We start from the raw sequence: 23,645 nt of genomic DNA on the forward strand, positions 1-23,645 counted from the left end.
GCCATCTGATATTCAGAAGCGATCCACGTGTGAAAAATGGCAACATTGAACACACTTTGCTGGTATTGATATAAGATTACTCTGAGCTTATTGGAGACAGAGATGGCTGACACCTAGTGTGCGTGAAGTTGTATATGTGCTCAGTGTAGTGGAGGAAAGTGTCATCAGTGACAGCGTCCTGCTGCTTGTCATTGCTGAAATTAATGCTATCTGATATTCAGAAGCAATCCATGTGTGAAAAATGGCAACATTGAACACACTTTGTGTGCAAAAGGTTCCTGGAGGACAGTTATTAGGGGCATTGAAGATGGCATCCTCGTCACAGCTGTGGAAGATCATGCAATCTTGACATTAGATGGATGTCTTATAATGCCAGATTGATTAGACTAATCTTTCGGTCTCTATTTAAGCTGGTCTTAGCTGGTTGGTCTCCCAGTCTGACCTGGTGAAATGTGTCCAAAACCAACCAGCAGCCTGGCCTAGGAGGAAGATTTTCTTCTTTTTTCTTTCTTTTTTAGTACAATTTTCCACCGGACAAAATTGCGATTGTTAACTCATGATTTCTGTTCTGTCTGTGCGCACCAAACTTGTACTTCTATCTACTCCTCAACCAGACCACCTAGAGACTTCGGGTTTTCGCCATTATGTTAAGGAAGGTCTAATCTCGGGAACGAAAAAAAAAAAAAAATCCAGGAAAAGATTTACTATCTTTTACACCGCCTTCACACTGGCAGTTGAAATCAGCTCCGTAATACGCGATACAACCCCAGCGGACGTCGTACACAACGGTGAAAAGCGTCGGAAGCACTGATCTATATAGAATGGCATTATATATATATATATATATATATATATGTGTCATTATATAGATCAGTGGTCGGAAGCCTCGGAAGCGAGTATATTTAAATATTGAATTATTTAATTGTATTAACTGCCCTAATAACGTTAAAACATCATGAAAATAAAAAAATGACATGACAACTAATCGTTATAAAATCATTATTTATTTTATTAAAAGTTAAGAATCCAGGTTTGTTTATCTGTACCATAGCAACTCTAACTTCAGTTGGGATTTTCGGATAGAAACCATCCGTAGCCTTTCGCAAGAGTTAAATTTTTTGAACGCATCCGGATGGCCAACGGACACGATTTTTTTCGCACCGCACTCGTTCGCACCTGGTTCGGACCCATTCGCATGCGGTCTGGGAATCTCCATAGGAAATGAATGACTTCCGGTCGTTTCGCTGCCGTATCGGAGCTGATTTCAACCATAGATGTCATATAAAGGCTAGATGGCTCGTCCGCGCTGCTGGCCAATGGAGCTCGACATCCGCACACGGCGGCCATCTTACGACAGGGTGCTCGCTCACTCATAACATGGTGCATGTACTTTTAAATAACCATAACTTGCTCAATTTTCTACCAATTTTCAAACGGTTTGGTTTGTTATAAACGTCAGAGATGTAGCTATTATACTGCATACATATGAATAATTATGTTCAAAATGTTTAAGCATTCAGAATTATAGCCACGTTAATAACGTTTGTAAGAAACCAAACCGTAAATCAGTCCAGATTTCAGCGAGATAAGAGGATTTGTGTGCGTGCTGCTCACTCACCTTAATTCACAGAGCCCTGTCCTAAGATGGCCGCCGGTGATGCCGGAAGTGACTCCGCCTTGAGCCATCTAGCCTTTATATGATATCTATGATTTCAACTGCTTATATAGAGCTGGTAAGTCCCGCCCCTTCCGCTAACCCCGCTGGACCTCTAGGTCGAAAAATCGTCAATGCAAGTGAATGGGAGAAAATAATTATTTTCTGGTCCCGTTTGAATTGTGCCATGAATGTGAACATATGTTGTCTGTGAATTTTTTATATAATCTTTCGTGTGAAGAATGCTACAATTTAGCGGGTAGAAGTTTGATACGGTTAGACTTTGTGTGAGAGCACTTTGTGGACTACAACTCTTCGCTGCTTTAGACGCGTTTGAAACGTCAACACCACTCGCACACGGACACTAGCTCACGGATCCCGCTAAACATGGCTGTGTCTTTGGTGCACTTCACCGCCTTCTTTCAGGGAGAGGACAAAATCGTTGAGGTTGGTGAAAACCACGGGTAAGTCAACTTTATGGGGTGACGTCACATAGGGGACATGTAGTCTTTCTCGTTATGTCTTTTCCACAACTGCTAGCCGAAGAATCATACCATATACTGTCAAACTCGTAACATGAAAGATTATATAAAAAATTCAGAGACAACATATGTTCACATTCATGGCACAATTCAAACGGGACCAGAAAATATTTATTTTCTCCCATTCACTTGCATTGACGGTTTTTCAACTTTGAGGTCCAGCGGGGTTTTACGGAAGGGGCGGGACTTACCAGCTCTATACTGTCTATGGTGTGAAGGCGGCGTTAGTGTTGTGATCCCATGACGTCAAAAAATTGCGCTAAAACACTCACTGAGTTTTTATTTCCCTGCATGGCCATGTCCCAGTGCATATTACAGGTATTCTTTTGTTATAAATACTTGAAGAAATCAATAAATACATGTAATAGTTGATATTATAGATATTTCTTTATATATTATTAAAATAAAAAATGTAAATAACATTATTACAGGTTTTTATTTATTTTATTTATTTATGAATTTTATTTATTTTATATAATTTTTTACAGCTTAATTATATTATAGAGTTTCTAACTGCTGCTGAAAAGCTATTGCTGAAAAACAGATGAAAACACTGATGGACATGTATCTTTTGATCCCTGAAATTACTGTATATTTACTGCACCTTTACTTTATCTATCTATCTATCTATCTATCTATCTATCTATCTATCTATCTATCTATCTATCTATCTATCTATCTATCTATCTATCTATCTATCTATCTGTCTGTCTGTCTGTCTGTCTGTCTGTCTGTCTGTCTGTCTGTCTGTCTGTCTGTCTATCTATCTGTCTGTCTATCTATCTATCTATCTAGCTGTCTATATAAAGTTTGGAACCTATTTTTTTTTTTTTTTTTTACAAACATTGTTTTTTAAATGGAAAAATTAGTTATGTCACTTTTTGTTAGTCAAATTTGAAATGCAATTCTGCATCCAGTTTACAGTTTTTCTCAGTCGCTTTGGTGCATTTCTCATAACACTATTTACATTTGCACAACAGTTAATGCAGTTCTCAAAACAATAGTACAAACTGCAAAACCTAGTTGATAACGTACTCGGTTACTAACGTAACCTCGGTTCTCTCTAGAAGAGGGAACGAGTACTGCGTTTTATCAAAACGCTACGGGAAAAGTCTCTTTTCACGAAACACTGAAGCAAAAAATTATCCTTTAATTTTCATATATGTAAAACGCGTTGCGGCAGCAGCAGTCAGCTATGGCGAGACGGCTTGCTCGCTCATTGGCTGCTCTGCGGCAACTGCTTAAGCCTATCGAGCGAGGCCTGAGATGACGTCAGGCCAATGAGGGCGCTTCGCGCCCTCCTCGCCACTTCCCGCCGAAACGGGCGTGGCTTACCTCTATAAAAGGAGCTCGAGAAGGCTGATTCACTTGATTTTGATCGCCGAAGCGAACCAGAGTGAACCGTACGCACGGCAGAGAACGCAGTACTCGTTCCCTCTTCTAGAGAGAACCGAGGTTACGTTAGTAACCGAGTACGTTCTCTTACGAGAGTTCTCTCGTACTGCGTTTTATCAAAACGCTACGGGAACCCCTTGCAAAACGCCGTGCGTGCTGGGATAAAAACACTGATCACCGGAAGCTATTTCAGGCACACAGTGCATAATCACCAGATTGACTCACACAGAGTCAGGGAATAAGGGTGGGAGCCTTAATTCCCTATACTGTAGCGTCGTAGAATAGACATGTCCACAGACGCAAGTATAACATCACATAGACAGGGTAGGGAACCTGAACTAATGTGGGAAATGTGGGTCTTACACAGTTCTGCCCAAGATAGTCGGTAGCGCATTGCGCATGGGTTTCAGTGGTCTGACTAGACGGCTGAACAGATTACACCGACAAAAGCTTAGCCTGTAAGGCGGGAACCTCTAGGTTATAAAACCTGATAAATGTAGACGGAGAGGCCCAGCCTGCCGCCGTACATATATCCTGTAGGGAAATCCCGCTGGACCAAGCCCACGAAGAAGCAACGCTTCTCGTAGAGTGCGCTCTAACTCCCTACGGGCATGGAATGCCCTTGGCAGTATAAGCCAGCGCTATGGCGTCAACTATCCATCTGGATAGACTTTGTTTCGAAACAGCCATTCCTTTGGAACGTCCACTGAACGAGACAAAGAGCTGCTCTGTCTGTCTGAAGACAGCAGAGCGGGACATATAAGCTCTTAAAACCCTAACAGGGCAAAGAAAACTCGAGTCCCCTTCCTCACTCGATGCCGGCAGGGCAGCCAGGGAAATAACCTGAGCCCGAAAAGGCGTGTTGAGGGCTTTCGGCACATAGCCGTGCTTAGGTTTGAGTATGACTTTAGAGTCATTAGGACCAAACTCCAAGCACGCCGGGCTCACAGAGAGCGCGTGCAGATCGCCTATGCGCTTCACTGAAGCGAGAGCCATCAAAAACACTGTTTTGAAAGACAAATGTTTGAGGCTAATAGACTGGATAGGCTCAAAAGGGGCACCTTTCATGGCCGCCAGGACCGTAGAAAGGTCCCACATAGGGACTGAAGGAGGTCTGGGTGGATTCAGTCTCCTAGCTCCCCTGAGGAAGCGGATGACTAAATCATTCCTTCCCAGTGACTGACCCAGCGTTGAACCGGAGAACGCTGAAATAGCCGCCACATACACTTTGAGCGTGGAAGGGGATCTGCCCTTATCCAACAGCTCTTGTAGGAAGGAGAGAACCTCCGTTACCTCACATTCGAGGGGTGAAAGGCTCCGAGCTGTACACCAGCCGGAGAAAACCGACCACTTTGAAGCATAGAGTCGCCTGGTCGACGGCGCTCTAGCCTCCGTGATGGTATTCATGACTCCCTCTGCGAGACCAACGGGTATCCGTTGAGCGCCCACACATGAAGGGACCATAGTTCCAGGTGTGGGTGCCAGATCGAGCCCCTGGCCTGCGAGAGGAGATCTCTCCTCAACGGCACTGGCCATGGAGCGATGTCTGCTAACTGCATCAGAACTGGGAACCATGCCTGGTTCTTCCAGAACGGTGCTACAAGCAGCACTGGGCATTTCGTTTTCCTGACCCGTTCCAACACCTGAGGCAGGAGGAAGATGGGGGGAAAAGCGTATAGCAGGCAGCGCGGCCACTTTTGGGACAGCGCGCTGTCAGTCTTTGAAAAGAGTGCGGGGCAGTGAGCATTTTCGCGGGACGCGAATAGGTCCACCTCCGCTTTGCCGAATCTCTCCCACAACAGCCGGACTGTTTGTGGGTGTAGAGACCATTCGCCCGTAGGAACGTTGTTCCTGGACAGTCTGTCCGGGCCCACATTCAGCAGCCCGGGCACATGTACTGCTCTCAGCGAGCGCAGGTTGTGCTGAGCCCATAGCAGGAGGCGTTTCGCCAGCCTGTACAGGGGTATGGAATTCAGACCGCCCTGGCGATTTATGTAGGACACCACTGCCATGTTGTCCGAACGGACTATGACGTGTTGGTCCTTGATGTGGGGACAAAAACGCGTCAGCGCGTTGTGCACTGCCAGCATTTCTAGGCAGTTTATGTGTTGGAGCTTTTCCCGTTCCGACCATAGGCCGAAGGACGGTCTGCCCTCGAGCAGCGCTCCCCATCCCGAGGTGGATGCGTCCGTAGACACCATCCTCACCCTCGAGGAAGTCCCCAGGCTTACACCTGATTGGTACCAGTCGTTCGCCATCCAAGGCACCAGGGCTGTGACACAGTCCTGATCGACCTTGAGGTGTAAATGACCGGACACCCACGCTCTGCGCGGAACCCGCGCTTTCAACCAGAACTGCAGCGGGCGCATGCGGAGCAAGCCCAGCCGGAGAACTGACGATGCTGAGGCCATGAGACCCAGCATCCTTTGAAATTTTCTGAGCGGGGTGAAAGCGCCGCGGCGGAAAGACATCGCCGCGCGCTGAATGTTCAGCACGCGCTGTGGCGACAGCCGCGCTGTCGTAGACTGTGAGTCCAGAACTATACCCAGAAACGGAATCGTTTGGCTGGGGTTCAGTGAACTCTTCGCCCAAATGACCGTGATACCAAGATTCTCGAGGTGATCGAGTAAAATGGCTCTGTGCTCTATGAGCTGAGATCGTGATTGGGCTAGGATCAACCAGTCGTCCAAATAGTTCAGCACTCGCATGCCTCTGAGTCTGAGAGGAGCGAGCGCTGCGTCCATGCATTTCGTAAATGTACGAGGTGCCAGGGACAAGCCGAAAGGCAGGACTGTATACTGGTATGTCTGACCCTCGAAGGCGAATCTCAAGAATCGCCTGTGATGTGACGCTATCTGTATTTGAAAATACGCGTCCTTCAGATCTATCGACATGAACCAGTCTTCTCGGCGAACATGCGCGAGAATTTTGCTGGTTGCGAGCATTTTGAAACGGCGTTTCACTAATACTCTGTTCAGTCGTCTGAGATCCAGAATGGGTCTGATACCGCCGTCCTTTTTGGGGACTAGAAAGTATCTGCTGTATATCCCCTGTTCGCTTTGAACTCGGGGAACAAGCTCTATCGCCCCTTTGCTTATCAGTTTTGATATTTCGGCGGCGAAGTAGGTGTGCTACATTCAGCGGAACCGAAGTTTCGACGCGCGCTGTGAAGCGCGGAGGGCGTCGACAAAACTGTAGCGAGAAGCCTCTCTTTATAATGCCTAAGACCCAGTCCGAAACCCCTGGAAGCGCTGCCCATGCATCTGCATGGTTGGCTAAGGGCCGGATACAGAGCGCGCTCTGTTCGCCGTGCGACAGAGGTGCTATGGGGCTCACAAACATAGGCGTTATGCCTGCGGCATTTGAGGCGGGGGGCGCGCTTAATACAGCGGGCGGAGCGCTCGCCCTTGACCTTACAACAGTGTTTGGCTGAGTGAGGGGGGGCTGCGCGAGTCCCATGGGACTCATGTGTGCGAGTAGATGTGGGCTGTGAGCGGGCACATTTACTGCTTGGGGCGCGCTGCTTGTGTAAGCAGCGCGCGCGCTCACAGGTCTCGTTTTTACAGAGAGCCTGTGATCTGATAGACATAGTGTTCGTGGGCACTGAGTAGTGGGCACTTTTACTATGTGGGGAGCGCAATCAACCTGAGTCGATTTTATTTGCGCGAGCCCTAAGTGCAGGGCTGTGCTTGTGTGTAGGGATGGGCACTGAGAAGTGGGCATCGACACTACATTTATAGCACCATCGGCCGTGGCCGGGACACCAGAAGTACCGTGAGTAAGTGTGGGCGCGGGAGAGCGGGCACAGTTACTGCAATGAGTGCACTGTCTGTCTGAGCAGAGTGAATGCACACAGGTTTCGTCTTTACAGAAACCACAAGGCATGCAGAACATAGTGTTTGTGGGCACTAGGCAGTGGGCACGTTCACTATGTTGTGTGCGTGATCGACCCGAGTCGAATATATGAGCGCGGGCCCTGTGTGAAGGGCTGTGCTAGTGTGTAGGGATGGGCACTAGCAGTGGGCATCTTCTCTACACATATAGCATCATCGGCCGTGCTCGTGGGCAGCAAAAACACGTCTGTAGTTGCCTCTCGGGGAACAAACAGAGTGATTTGCATTCGGCGGCATAAATATTTTCTGCCGGCCGGCCTGGGATTCGAACCTCCGATCCCCCGCGCGCAAGTCTAAGAATCTACCACTGGACCACAGTGAAGATACATTGACAAAGTCAGCGCGAGTATTATCCGCACTGGCGTTTGCTTGTCAGGCATGTACCACGTGCTTGTGGGCAGCAAAAAACACGTCTGCAGTTGCCACTCGGGGAACAAACAGAGTGATTTGCATTCGGCGGCATAAATATTTTCTGCCGGCCGGCCTGGGGTTCGAACCTCCGATCGCCCGCGCGCAAGTCTAAGAATCTACCACTGGACCACAGTGAAGATACATAGACAAAGTCAGCGCGAGTATTATGCACACTGGCGTTTGCTTGCAGGCATATATACCACGTGCTCGTGGCCAGCAAAAAACACGTCTGCAGTTGCCTCTCGGGGAACAAACAGAGTGATTTGCATTCGGCGGCATAAATATTTTCTGCCGGCCAGCCTGGGGTTCGAACCTCCGATCGGCCGCGCGCAAGTCTAAGAATCTACCACTGGACCACAGTGAAGATACATAGACAAAGTCAGCGCGAGTATTATCCACACTGGCGTTTGCTTGCAGGCCTGTACCACGTGCTCGTGGGCAGCAAAAAACACGTCTGCAGTTGCCTCTCGGGGAACAGACAGAGTGATTTGCATTTTCAGAACGCCTGCAAAATGCCAGAATGTGAGAAGAGTGGAAATCGCCCAGATTCAGCGGGGCTGAAAACACTCCATTCTCTTTCGCCAGTGACGCGCGGGAACCGTAGAAACGGTGTTCGGTTGCAGGCAAGCGGGTACTACGCGCTCGCTGGCTGCAAAATGCATCTCTGCAGTCGCCTTCAGGGGACTTACAGAGCAAAGCATTGGCGGCATAAATATATATGCCACCAGACCGGGATCCGAACCCCGGTCTCCCGCGAGGAGAACCTATAATTCCACCACTGAGCCACAGGGGGATACAGGCTTTGAAAGCGGCGTCAACATGTATTCTTCGGCGTTTGCTGGCAGGCAAGCATGTAACAGACTCACTTGCTGCAATAATATTTCCAGTCGCCGAACAGGGAACTGAGAAATGTGAGAGAAAAGAGGTCAGACCGACCAACGGTGGGACTAAGAACACTCTTTTCTCCTTCGCCGGTGAATGACGCGTGCAGAGGCAGGGTAGCTTTTCTTGTAACGTAAAGAAAAACTAATCCCGCCGTCCGCTTCCAGGAAGGGCAGCCTCGGAAAGGATGCCTGGCGAGTCCTCAGAGTCACCGTAGGCAATTGGCTCGGAGCGAGCGCGAGCGCTGCATGAGAAGGCGTCTTGAAAAAGACGCAGCTCTTTTAGGGGTGAGTGTTGCAGCGAACACACACACACACACACACAGAAAACAGAGCAATATAGCAATAAAGGATATAGGCGTCGGAAAGCGCAGCAGGTACGGCTGTAGAAGGCGGCGTTGGCCAGCGGCTTCGAGGGCTCGTCCCGCTGAAGTGCTTGCTTCGAACGACGCTTGCTTCCGTGATCCAGCGATGCGTGCGCTTCGCTGAAGAGATTAAAATCAAGTGAATCAGCCTTCTCGAGCTCATTTTATAGAGGTAAGCCACGCCCGTTTCGGCGGGAAGTGGCGAGGAGGGCGCGAAGCGCCCTCATTGGCCTGACGTCATCTCAGGCCTCGCTCGATAGGCTTAAGCAGTTGCCGCAGAGCAGCCAATGAGCGAGCAAGCCGTCTCGCCATAGCTGACTGCTGCTGCCGCAACGCGTTTTACATATATGAAAATTAAAGGATAATTTTTTGCTTCAGTGTTTCGTGAAAAGAGACTTTTCCCGTAGCGTTTTGATAAAACGCAGTACGAGAGAACTCTCGTAAGAGAACCTGCAAAAGCGTGTCACTTGCTCAAAATGGATAGCTCACTCCTCAAAAGCAAGTATTTATGTCAATGAAAGTGTCAGTGTCATCAAAATAAAAAGTCCTGACACCATCGTTTATGAACAAGATAGTCAAATGGCTTAGTCATGTTTTCATTATGACAGTTTACTCTGTAAATGTTTTCCAATGATAAAAGTCAGATTTTGGGTGACACTACCTGAAAATGCTCAATACAGCACTAAATACTATTTGCACAGCCATTTGAAAAAATACAGTAAAGTTACACATTACTGTATTTATGAGGTAACTGAGTACAAGACACTGAATATATGTATGTTTCACATTTTTACTGCATATGCTCTTTGCAATTCTAATTTGTTCACAGCATTGTGCAAAAGAAAAAACACACCATTATTTCCAACAAACATAAACTCCCTTTGGGTAGAGCTGTGCACAACTGTACACTATATTGCAGTAGGCCTATATACTGTATTGGAACTGAACATACAACATACATAGGACTGTAATCATTCATGCACATCCAGACGTTCCTCTCTGTCTGGTCACATAATTTAATCTACATCACAGCGAATATCATCTCTTGCTCAATTGCAAATTGTTCAATTTAGGAGACTTTTTCAGGATTTTTAATTTTTTTTTTAAATGACAGATTTTGACAACTAGTTCAACATTTGTATGTAATGACTCAAGCAATGAAATGAGGACTATTAGTTTTATATGGAATGACTATTCAGCATTCACAAGTATAGTTAATTTTGACTGACATGACTTAAGCAAATGATAATGTTATAAAACAGCAGAGAGTTGTATGAAAGCAATTGATGCATGTCCAAAAGCATTTGCAATTTGTTGGAAGGAATGAGAAACTGCTACTATGATGTGCACAAATGACTAAATGTTGTGGAGGTTGAACTAACTGTTGTGCAAATGTAAAAATAGTGATGTGAGAAATGCACCAAAGCGACTGAGAAAAACTGTAATACCTCAGTTCAACTCTGGATGGCATACAACCTTGCTAGCAACACTCTAGCAACTTACCAGAACACCATAGCAACTACATAACACGCTAAAATCGAATCAGAACAAATTAGCAACAACATAGTAACGTAATGACAGCCACCCAAAACACCCTAGCGTCATGATGGTACATGAGTTATGCACAGACAAGCAACACTCATGTTTTCTTCAGAAAAAGTTCAAATGTTGTTTTGTCCCCTTCAGCTTCTTTGGCTATTTTTGTCTGACTGTTCCTATTTTCCTTGCCGTCATATCTGAACATCTCATCCTGAACCGTGTGCCGTATCACCCTTTCCCCTTTCTCATTTCCCCCTCACTCGCTCACCATATATTCAATTAAAATGGCAATTTGATGAAAAATTCCATCTCGACAGAATATGTTGCTTTAGGAATGTGTCTGCAGTTAGTGTGACGAGTGGACAAGAGCTCCATTTATCTTCCACAGTCTTCATTTAACAGCCGAAACCTGGTACAATCACGGTCTGCTCCACACAGACGCTTTCCTTTGTCGAACCTCTCACCTTTTCTGTTCCCCTGCAGGTCCAGGATTCACTCAACCCCAACAATCTGGAGTACTGGATGGAGGACATCTACACGCCGGGCTACGATTCGCTGCTCAAGCGCAAGGAGGCGGAGTTTCGCAGAGCAAAGGCGTGTAAAATTGGCGCGCTGATCGCTGCGGCCGCCTGCACTGTGATACTGGTCATCGTAGTGCCCATTTGCACCATGAAGTCTTGAGGTTTCTATCTGTTTTTCTGTCAGATGGTGTTTGTATCACTGTATTCTTTACTGGCGTTGCACAGACGCTAGGACAAACATGGGACTTAATTTGTGGAGGTCTGTAATATTATGTCTGGTTTCAGCCTCCGGCCTTAGACTTTCTTGGAATGTCAATCGAAATATATCACAACAAAGAATTAAGGATTGCAATTTGACGTTTGTCTTTTTTATTTACAGTAGTCAATATTTATAACTTGAATAAATTATTTGTTATGCAGTAGATGGCCTTGCTTAAAGGCTCAGAGATGCACCCTTATTTTATAGTCCAAAATATAATGTACCGACACGTTTTATGTATGTTTTTTTCCTGGTATTGCAATAGAAACTAAATGGAAAGCTTTATGTTTAAGCACATTCTATTTTTTACTTTACTATGATTATAAGAATTTTAACAAGAGTTATTTTTCAATGAATACACCGACAGAATGTTTTAAAGAATGAGTTAGATTTATCTTTGGAAATGACTGGAATGTTTGGGCTTGTGCAATGCCTTTTTATAAGGAATATATATACTGTATATTCAGATTGCTCAAATATAATTCATGTGGTAATTCAATGAGAACACATTTGAACTGAATAGTTCACCCAAAAATTTTAATTCGATCATTATATATACCCACCTTTATGTTGTACTCAAATGTGTGCCTCTCTGGGAATTTATTTTTATTAATTTTTTGTAAGAAATTGTGTGCTCTTTTCCATTCAGTGACCATATTCTCAAAAAACACAATAAAAGTAGTCCATATGACGTGTGGATTATATTGTTAATGCAACATTTTCATGGAATAAGCACTAACAAGCTCAAATATTCATCTAGTGTCCAGACTAACCATATTTCATGTAAAAACGAATTTTTTGCTTAAAATTCTTTCAAATAGTGACAGAATTAAACATTTTTGGTGAATTATTCCTTAATGTGAGGGGTTTTGATTGTATGTGAGAAAAGTAAAGTGACTCTATTAATGATGTTATTCATATTGTTTAAACAGTGACACGTGACTTTATTTCCTTTGGATTTGTTCTGTATTATTGTGACAATACAGCACTTCAAAATCAACAATATCACATAGCTGCTTTCTATTTGATACAGTATATGTCATATCTTAACTAATCGTAATATACTTGAATTGCCAAATCACTTTCAACTAGCTCAGTTTTTCTCTTAAAGTCGAATGTTTGGACCTGACAACAAAAACTGTGAACTTCCCTTAATGATGTTCACTTTTGAAAACCGCCTACTAGTCAGAAACAATATTTCAGCTATTACACTTAGGTGCTGTTCCAAAACTAATGAGCTGCCTTGCTTGTCTACCGCCTACACAGGCAGCTACCTTCTAAGGCAGCATCCTAACTGAAATAGAAACTTAGTGACTGATCTAGTGCATCTGTAAATGTCTGTGTAATCAGCTCACTAGGGTTTGGAACAAAGCCTGAGCAAAAACAGAAAAATATTGTTCCAAATGATATGTGCAGGTTTTTCTTTTATCACAAATCTGAGAATGTCATAGGGATAGAGTGCTGCAGGAATGAATCCTAAAACCCGAAAAACACTTCAAGTTCCATCGTCCTTTAGTCAATAGGTTTTTTAGTGGGTTTTAAAGGCCTGAAATAAGGTTTGTGGTTAACACAAGCTCAAGATATTTTCACATTTTATTCTATGATATAAAATACATATCTAATCCCCCACTTGTGCTTTTTAAAGCTTTTTTGTGTCTTGAAAAGGGAGGTTGATAGTAAGAGGTATGGGACTATAGAGGTTGTCGGGGTGATTAAACATAATCACGCCAAACAGGTAATCTCATCTACTCACTAGTCTACTTTTACAGCCTCATTTATAATCACGCTCTTGCAAACTCTTCTAACTCAAACTTTCCAACTTTCCAATTTTTAAGATTGGAAGAGTTGTTGGAAGCTTAATGGTGGTAATGTTAAAGTCTTGCGACCGTGGTGTATTTTGTTTATGGCCTACGTTAAGCTTTTTACTTCTGCCGATTGTATTTAGGCTTCGAAATTCCTAAAAGTTGTATTCATTTGTGAAGATTATCTTGAACAACATGTGTAAGATGCAAACTTCCGGGTTGGCACACAAAAATACATCACTTCAGTGCTCTATGACCTCTGTATGCTGATAGCATAACGGTGCATTTCTTACCCTTACAAAAATAAATGGTCTGTCTTTATAGTATGTTGTATCACAGCAAAAATATTCCATGAAATTTAAAGGTGGAGTGTGTAATTTTTTTTCAATGTTACTATACTTTTAACCTGTATTAAGCAGAACCAAAAGTTAACAATTTGTAGATGGACAGCACTGAACAGTGCACAAGGGGTTGTAGGAGTGTTTGGGAAACCTGTTTGGTACCACTAGTGCCATAGAAATTACACACTTCATCTTTAAGAGAAATTTAATTTGCACATAAGAACGACATTAATAGAATGATACATTCTAAAGTGAGAATTTACAACAACTACTTTTAATCTTACAATTGTTCTTGGGAGTTCTGCAACAGCATTGTTTTTGACAATGAATACATTTTGAAATATACACATTCATATCCCTAGTACCACTGTAGTTTTGCAATGTTATACTCAGAGACTTATATGGGTAATTCACAAAATAATGATGCTCCTGTCATTTATTTACTCACCTCATATAAATCCAAACCCATATGCTGATATTGAAATTCTGAAGTGATATGACAGCATTGTGAAGGGAGAACTGAAAATCACTGAATCACAAATTATCAGCATCAAAATCTCTTCATCCCTATCTGTCAGTCACGCCCGAATTTATGTTGAAGACTGACAAATGGGGTCTCACTTGGGAGCCTCTGAGTTTTAGAAAAACGGCCAATGGAATTAGCGAATGGAATTTGCATGCCAAGCCACTCCCCCTTACATACGGGTATATAAGATGGCGGCACACATCCTCTTATTCCGATTTTCTTCGGAGCCATGTAGCTATTCTACTGAATGATTTCTCTTCCTGTCGCCTCTACTACAAGGAAGCATTCTTGCTGGTGGTCTATGGCGTATTCAACGGTGTTTCGTCAGCGGTTTGCACTGATAAGTGTATCGATTCCCCCTGGGAACATCAGCATAAAGAGCAGTTTTCCTAAAAGAGTCTGCATCGGAGAGCGGGCTATTGTCCTCTGGAGAGGAAGATGAGGCTGAGCTTCCACCTTCGGGGGTGATTTCTCATGCCGAGTCGGATTCAGAGCTGCTGCGTGCAATTGTGGTTCACGTCCAAGGCCTGAAAGACGACGACAACCCTGGCTGCTAAGGTATCATGGCCCTGGTATGATGCCACCGCGGGCTGGCCCCCAGTCTGCTCGTCACGAGGGTGTCCCCCTATGGCTTCTACACCTGCTCCGGCGCGGCCAGAAGTTACACCTCAGCTGCAACGTTGAGCTTCCCACAGGAAGGCGATGCAGCCCGTCCCTCTGGCCGCCAAACCAAACGTCTAATGAAACGGCCCTGATATGGGCAGCCCAGAGATGAGGGGAGCTTCCCTGCATCAGGAGGTGCTCCTTTCCACCGGAGGATAGCTGGGTGGCGAATCTTTTGTTTTCTTTTAACAAAGAGATTTTTCTGTTACGCCTTGTTTTCTGGTAGTCACATAATCAATTAAAGAGCCGTTTTCTCAATCTCTGGGCCAAACCGTGGTCTGGCAGTCGCTGTGCTCTGCACTAAGGGAAGTGGGTATTCGGATTCCAAACTGTCTAGACGACTGGCTCATTCTAGCTCATTTTCGAGATCTGTTGTGCGAATACAGAGACCTGGTGCTCAGACACCTCAGCCATCTGTGGCTTTGGGTCAACTAGGAAAAGAGCAAACTCTCCCCTGTGTAGAGCATCTCTTTTTTCGGGTTAGGAGTTGGCCTCAGTCAATATGACATTGCGTCTCACCAACATGCGCACACAGTCAGCGCTGAACTGCCTGGATACATTCAGGGGGAAAACAGCGGTTCCACTGAAACAGATTCAGAGCCTTCTGGGACATATGGCATCCGCAGTTGCAGTCACACCGCTTGGATTGGTGCATTTGAGACCGCTGCAGCACTGGCTACACAGCCGAGTCCCAAGATGGGCATGGCGCCGCGGCACACTCAATGTGACCATCACACCGATCTGTTACCAATCTGTTCCAATACCGGTGTGCCCTTTGACAGACACAACCGACAGTTGACGGCACAGACACAGCTGACCCTAGGGCCTATGCAAATACTCAGACACTGTGCAAGTTCAGGGAGGATGAGGAGCAGGTCTTGATGGTTGTGCCTTTCTGGCCTATCCAGTCCTGATGTCCCTCGTGACAGCCCCTGGATTTAAGTGGCCTACAACCAGCATTGGTAGACACTATCCCTCAAGCCAGAGCGCCCTCTTCCAGGCTTCAAGCTTATGCTTTGAAGTGGAGTCTGTTCGTTGAATGGTGCTCTTCCCACCAGGAAGACCTCCGGAGATCCCTGAATGGCTTTCGGCATGTTGCTGCCATTGTGGCACATCAAGTTGTAGTTGACGGTGAGTCACTAGGAAAGCACGACCTGGTCATCAGGTTCCTGAGAGGTGCCGGAAGATTAAATCCTCCCAAACCACACCTCATCCTCTTTTGGGATCTTTCTATGGCCCTCTCTGGACTGCAGAGAGCTCCCTTTGTGCTGCTTGAATCAGTTGAGCTTACGTGCCCAAAGTTCCCACCACTCCCTTCCCGGGACCAGGTAGTGAACTTGCAAGTGCTGCCCCCAGAGGAGGCTGTGTCCCGTCCACACCCTGCATATTTTCATGGACTACACGCAGAGCTTCAGAAGCTCTGAGCAGCTCTTTGAGTACCTTCTTTGCTCTCCGGGTGAGTTCCCCACTTGGTAAGCCCTGGGTTGAGTTTCCTCCGTGCATCCTATGATATGGCGGAGGCGTCCAACGCCAGGCCCGGTTCTTGAGATGCATGCCTGGTCAGTCAGCACTTGATGCTAGATGCCCCATATGTTGTGATTCCCCCTTGGTAATTCAATATGTGTATTGTTCCACTGTGCAGTTTCATTGTCGGTAAACCTGTGTCTTTCCCTGGGCAGATGTAACCCTTGTTCCCTGATTGAGGGAACGGAGACGTTATGTCTCTCCTGCCACAACCCTGAACCTCTGCTGAATGACCGGGACCCCCTCTCGGCTCCTCAGTATAAACTTGAATGATGCAAGTTGGATGCATGCTGCCATCTTATATTCCTGTATGTATGGGGGAGTGGCTCAGCTAGCAAATTAGACTCACCAATTCCATTTGCCATTTTTCTAAAACTCAGAGGTGATTGGGGATCCCAAGTGAGACCCCATTTGTTAGTCTTCAACATAATGTCTCTGTAACAAGGGTAACATCAGTAACCAAGACGTTTTGTGTTGCAGGAAAAAATAACAGCATGATGGTGAGTAAATAATGACTTGAACTGTCACTTTTGGATGAACTATTCCTTTAATTGACCTGATCAGTAATTAGGGCATTTGAATGTGACCTTTTCTTTGATTGGCTGAATGTCCGGTGACCTTGCCTTCAACACAGGAACTGTGTGTAGTAGCACGCTGTAGAACCTTGTAAATATTTTCAGGTTTAAAACATATTGTGTGAATCAAGTGTAACTGGAGTCATAATTATTCTAATAAATCTCTTACTGTTCAGACTGTTGAATGTGCATCGATCTATTTCTTTGTATGTTTTATTATAATTTTTCATATTTTATACTGTATATCTCTATTCCTCTGGATATGCTCTCTGAAACCAGACTATGACAGGTCTCCGAATATGGAAAGTATAATGATGGTATTTTCCCAGGAATGTTAAGGCAACAGAAATCTTGAAATTTCTAGGGGTGAAAAGCTTCTCAAACACTCATTGGGATCAAACTTGCATTCATAGGCTCTGTTGCAAAACCAGGTGAGCTGGTTTTAACCAGGTGATATTAGGTTTATTATTTTATAAAACTTTTTGTTCAAAACTTTATTTGAATATGCAGTGCATGTTAGATAACATTACATTGTAAGTCAAATCCGTCCTTAGTTATTTTAATGTTTTTGGCAGGGTTTTAAAAAGGTGCATAACATATAACTGTAACCTAAAAGAATTTAGAGTAAAGTACAAGTTACATTTAATGAAAGTTTATTAAAGTCTGCATAAAACTGAAGTTGCGATAGTCTTGTCTTCCCTATTGTGAAATATGTCCAAGTGAAATGGCTTCTCAAACAAGAAATCAAGAAATAAGTAGGGTGGGGCTTGATTTTGGATGATTGGTTGGTTGTGTTTTGCTATTAGTGGATCTCAGTTGAGTGACAGGTTGTCCCGACCTCACGCCAGTAGCATCATTAGAGAATATATGTCACTGCAAGTGGGAGGGGAAGTTATTTTGATTAAAACTGATGAGGGCACATAAATAAAAATAAATAATGTGCATTGATAAATCTTTTATAATGAACATGGCAATTTTCCATTAAAAATAAAAATAGTCAATTTTGATGAATCATTCGCAATAAAATGAGGACATAATAAAAAAGTATATTGGGACGGATTTGATGTCATGTTAACTTTAAGTAGTATGAGTATGACTACTGCAGCTGCTCTCAGGTTCTCTCAGCGTGATATCTACCCCATGCTGTATTCTGGCCTGCTGAGTGGAGCTTATAAGGAATTTGGCACAGGCTGGTGTGTGTAGCTGGCACTGACCTGGCACTGGGGACATTATCAAGAGCAGATCTTAACTAGAGTGCCAGAACCCACTGAGACTAGAAAACACTTTTCAGAGGGACTCTGTAATGAGGGACACATATGAAAGATATTTTAGAAAATTTTAAGGACATTGATTGCCATGGTTTTCCTGAAAGTGCAAAGTACAGCAAGTTCTGTAAGTTCTGTTTATTAGTTATAGGTGATACTTGATTTCAAGTTCAGCTTTCTAGATTTCAAGGCCATTAACACAAATGTAAATAAAATACTTTGTCAAATACTCATCATTTTAAGGCATCATTCATAAATGGAAAGGTGCATTGCATGTACATGTATCCGTCGGCAATCCCATAATGTATAGTTTCATATATATTGTTTTTGCTTTTATGTTGGCTTTATTGTGCTTGACAGACACAGTCCCCTTTCGATTTCATTATTTGGAAAATAACGATGGGAAAATTCTTCAAAAATTTATAATTTCTGTTCCACAGAAGCAAGAAAACATAAGGGTGCATTTGTAAATGATGAGAAAATTTTCATCTTTGGCTTCACCATTCCTTTAGTCTTGGTTTTAAAGAAATCTGGTAAGGCAAGGCAAATCTTAAAAAAAAAAAAAAAAAAAAATTGCAGATCAAAGTAACACAAGTGTAAATTGATGTTTCAGCACTGGACAATCCAGCAGATTGGATGCCTGCGTTGTATTTTTTTTCTGTCTGATAGCAGACGAGAACTGCACAGCTAAGCAGAGACTGTTTTCTCAAGCATAACAAAACCATCTTGTCAGAAACAGCAGCTGCGAAACGGAGACGCAAGCAATCTAGCAGACTGAATCTGTGTATCGAAGAAACTAATGCCACATGACAAACAGCCGAAAAACAAGCGCTTTCGCTTTGGTCCCTTGTTCAACATGATTCAGCTTTTATTCAGTGATATATTCCTGCTTTTGAATAAAATCTAACCTGTGAACAACTGCTTTCTATAAATATTTCAGTAGTTCCTGGATATAAAAAGACAAAAGACCAATTTAAGATCATAGCACTAAAATGAGAGCATCAGTTACATGGTTTTAATTGGCCAACAGCTCACACACAAATATGACAATAATAAACAAAATACACTCACCTAAAGGATTATTAGGAACACCTTACTAATACTGTGTTTGACCCCCTTTCGCTTTCAGAACTGCCTTAATTGTACGTGGCATTGATTCAACAAGGTGCTGAAAGCATTCTTTAGAAATGTTGGCCCATATTGATAGGATAGCATCTTGCAGTTGATGGAGATTTGTGGGATGCACATCCAGGGCACGAAGCTCCCGTTCCACCACATCCCAAAGATGCTCTATTGGGTTGAGATCTGGTGACTGTGGGGGCCATTTTAGTACAGTGAACTCATTGTCATGTTCAAGAAACCAATTTGAAATTATTTGAGCTTTGAGACATGGTGCATTATCCTGCTGGAAGTAGCCATCAGAGGATGGGTACATGGTGGTCATAAAGGGATGGACATGGTCAGAAACAATGCTCAGGTAGGCCGTGGCATTTAAACGATGCCCAGTTGGCACTAAGGGGCCTAAAGTGTGCCAAGAAAACATCCCCCACACCATTACACCACCACCACCAGCCTGCACAGTGGTAACAAGGCATGATGGATCCATGTTCTCATTCTGTTTACGCCAAATTCTGACTCTACCATCTGAATATCTCAACAGAAATCGAGACTCTTCAGACCAGGCAACATTTTTCCAGTCTTCAACTGTCCAATTTTGGTTAGCTCGTGCAAATTGTAGCCTCTTTTTCCTATTTGTAGTGGAGATTAGTGGTACCCGGTGGGGTCTTCTGCTGTTGTAGCCCATCCGCCTCAAGGTTGTGCGTGTTGTGGCTTCACAAATGCTTTGCTGCATACCTCGGTTGTAACGAGTGGTTATTTCATTCAAAGTTGCTCTTCTATCAGCTTGAATCAGTCGGCCCATTCTCCTCTGACCTCTAGCATCAACAAGGCATTTTCGCCCACAGGACTGCCGCATACTGGATGTTTTCCCTTTTCACACCATTCTTTGTAAACCCTAGAAATGGTTGTGCGTGAAAATCCCAGTAACTGAGCAGATTGTGAAATACTCAGACCGGCCCGTCTGGCACCAACAACCATGCCACGCTCAAAATGGCTTAAATCTCCTTTCTTTCCCATTCTGACATTCAGTTTGGAGTTCAGGAGATTGTCTTGACCAGGACCACACCCCTAAATGCATTGAAGTAACTGCCATGTGATTGGTTGATTAGATAATTGCATTAATGAGAAATTGAACAGGTGTTCCTAATAATCCTTTAGGTGAGTGTATATGATAAACAGACCTTAAGAATCTCTTCCAAATCTAACTAAATCTGAAATAATGAGGTCTCATAAAACCTGAGAAGAACACATCAAGTTGATATTTCACCCCAAAATCAAAAGAAAGAAATGTAAGAAAATGCAATGCATTTTAAATAATGGATCTGATTATCAGGAAATGTGTGTATATATATATATATATATATATATATATATATATATATATATATATATATATATACACATATGTATATACACACACACGTTTTGTGAGATTCAAGCTATTCTGACTCTGTAAAAGAGGGTTCAGTAGTTCGCAAGGTTATGCCACCCTTCTCTGTTCGTTGTTTCCCACTAAGCCAGACTTTATTCATATCAATATATCCATTTACAATCCCACTGAAGCATATCTCTGGGACTGGCATATTACAGTATATAAATCCTTATCACTGCTGGACAGATTCATCACATGCTAAAGCACTGACCGTGTCAGACACAGCCCGGCTCTCAAATTCATTACATCGTTGCTGTTGCTGCTGCTGCTGGTTCTTGCTGGAAAGGTCTTGACCAAGTACAAAGTGACTGTACAACTCTGACATGCTGATCAATTATGAGCAAAAACGTTTCCAACTGAAGCAATTGTCCTTATTTCCAGCAGCCCAATTATGTTTGTTTATTTCTAAAAGGTTTGGAAAGGAACAAAATGGCAGATTTAAGGTGAAGCGGGTTGGTGATTGTGATAGATGTAAGAAATATAATGAATCTGGTTCCAATTATATTAACGATTCTTTTAGCAATGTTTTGTGCTTTAAAAAAAAAATTTAACATTTCAAAAGTGAAGCAAGCTATTGCATTTTGATAAAGGATTAGAAAGACTATCAATTTTATTATCGTTTTGAATGACATACACAGATTAATCATGAACAGTATTAAGAAAATAAATGGTTATTAAGAAAATAAATGGGATCAGCCTTGATTTAATGGTGACTTTAAATGCACATTACAGTAAATCTGTAATTTATTTGATTAGTAAACTATCCGTTAATTTCACTACAAACACAATGACTTGCAAATCAACAAATCAATTATTCAGTGGTTGAGTGATTATATAAGTGGATAACTTATGACTGATTTGTAAGTCTTTTTGACAGATTCGTTAAAAATAATCAACTGGTATCTGTGCCATTGCATTGGATGATTAATTTGCCCACTGATAGCACCGGCTTTTCTTTGTTGTGATATGAATAATGAATATATATAATAATTCAGCTTAGTCACCTAATTAACTTGGCCAAATTCTCATTTAAACATAAAGTGGATATGGCAGCTAAATTAAAGAAGCCTCTATAACACTGATAATAGTTCTGGCCTTTGACCTTACAGGTGTAATGAGATGCAGTAAGATCTGCCTCTCAGTAGCTCGTACAGCCTTCTGTAGATCAGGGGTATTCAATTAAAGCTCCAAGAGTTCTGCCTCTGAATATCCTTTCCAGAAAGGTCAGAACAGTCAAGATTTATACTGTTTTGTCAGTATGCATAAAAAATGAAATTAAACAATTCAAAGAAAGTTTTTACTTGCATTATGAGAGTCACTTTTGAACCTCGATGTACTGTCATGTTACATGTCAGAGTATAAAAAATTGGACATGTTTGTATTGTATTTTTATTATTTAACTGGAATGAAAAATGCAATTGAGTGAAAGAGCAGATCACAGATTTGTCAAACTACGATACCTTGAAAATACAATAAATTCTCAGGAAATGCGTGAACTGATTTTCTGTCATGACAGCACTTGGAGTTTTTAGCATGTTAATGGATATGACAATGTTAATATGTTTTGGTATTGGCGGAATAGATCTGGTATTCGCTGCTACTGTTATTGCTCCTGCTGTTGATTATTGCTTCTGCTGCTGCAGAGCAAGTTCAGGAAAGTTGAGCAGCAAGTTCATTGACTGCTGATACCGCAGGAACCAATCTCTATAGAGAATGATGTGATTGCAAGCAGATGGTAAGGACCTATCAGCCTGCACCATCAGTTTCATGACAGAACTCTGTATTATTTTATGCATATCCTCAATGCAAAGTATGTAAGTCGCTGTCAGATGCATGACTCTAAATGTAAATCCTAAAGTTTCTCCTGCTGCTTTGTCAAATGTAATATCTACACAGTTTATAAAAATGCTAAAAACAAAATTTCACAAAAACAGATGTCCCAGACAGCAACAGATGTCCCAGATCCGGGCCACATCTGGTACATGTGGATGTGGCCAGGATCTGGGCCGACACTATGTTGCTGTCTGGGATAATATTACATTGGAGGAGAACAAAGAAATCACTAATTCTTATATACAGTTCTCTATACAAATAATTAATGAAAAAAAAAATCATGATTCAGATGGATTGAACCTGTCTTCTGCATCTCGACCTCTGACCTCTTACCTTTGAGTCTCTAGGCAAAACAATTTAAGTGGTCTAATCTTATAGTGGTGCTATTATATTGGAATTGACACAATATTTATTTGTTTACACATTTGTATGCATGTTTCAAAAGCCTGCTAGATGGAACTTTAAGCTAAACCTCTGTAATAAACCTATAAATCAAATTCAGAAACTGCAGTCTGCACAGATGAGCAGTCCAGGGCTGTTTCATCTGGCTGACTAATATGAATGGAAGTAGTATGAACTACAGAAACATAAGTTGTTTGACACATTATACATGATGGGCCCTATCACACACGCGCCACAATGCAGGCCCAAGCGCGACAAAAGTGTCTTTTGCTAGTTTCAGCCTGACGCAGTTATCATTTTCACGTCTTGCGCCACGTTGTTTATCAAATGCATCTGCACCTATTTGTGCACCCATGGGCATAGTGGTCTGAAAAGCAGATCCGTTTGCACTCTGGAGAAGCATTCAATCTTTCCGCTTGCAAATTCTGTCATGTAAATAGCAATCCGCCATGGCATGGCGCGAGCGCAACTGGCTTTTAAAGGGAATGGGAGATGAGACTCTGGTTGGTTTATTTCACGTTACGCCCAAAACACACCCACTTTTTCTATTTGGAATTTTCAGTGAACACACTACTCGTACGGTTTATACTACAAAACAGCATAGAATATAGTGCTTACGCGAATTGGGACGCACCTATAGGTTCAATATAGCCTAAGATACCATCAAAAAAGGGACAGATTAAATAAAATGTACTCACTACAC

The 23,645-nt window shown here is 43.0% G+C and overlaps 1 protein-coding gene across 1 annotated transcript in view; it reads left to right on the forward strand.

The window, feature by feature from the left end:
• The window catches only part of minar1 (membrane integral NOTCH2 associated receptor 1), a gene marked incomplete at both ends in the record, with an annotated part of 31,290 nt that extends 19,929 nt beyond the window's left edge, over positions 1-11,361 (forward strand). The window contains one exon of the mRNA XM_081352615.1: positions 11,164-11,361. Coding sequence (XP_081208741.1) covers positions 11,164-11,361 — 198 coding nt within the window. The remainder of the gene's footprint in view (positions 1-11,163) is intronic.
• Positions 11,362-23,645: the final 12,284 nt, after the last annotated feature.

This window comes from Scardinius erythrophthalmus, assembly GCF_964197995.2.
Source record: "Scardinius erythrophthalmus genome assembly, chromosome: 2".
Classification (NCBI taxonomy): domain Eukaryota; kingdom Metazoa; phylum Chordata; class Actinopteri; order Cypriniformes; family Leuciscidae; genus Scardinius; species Scardinius erythrophthalmus.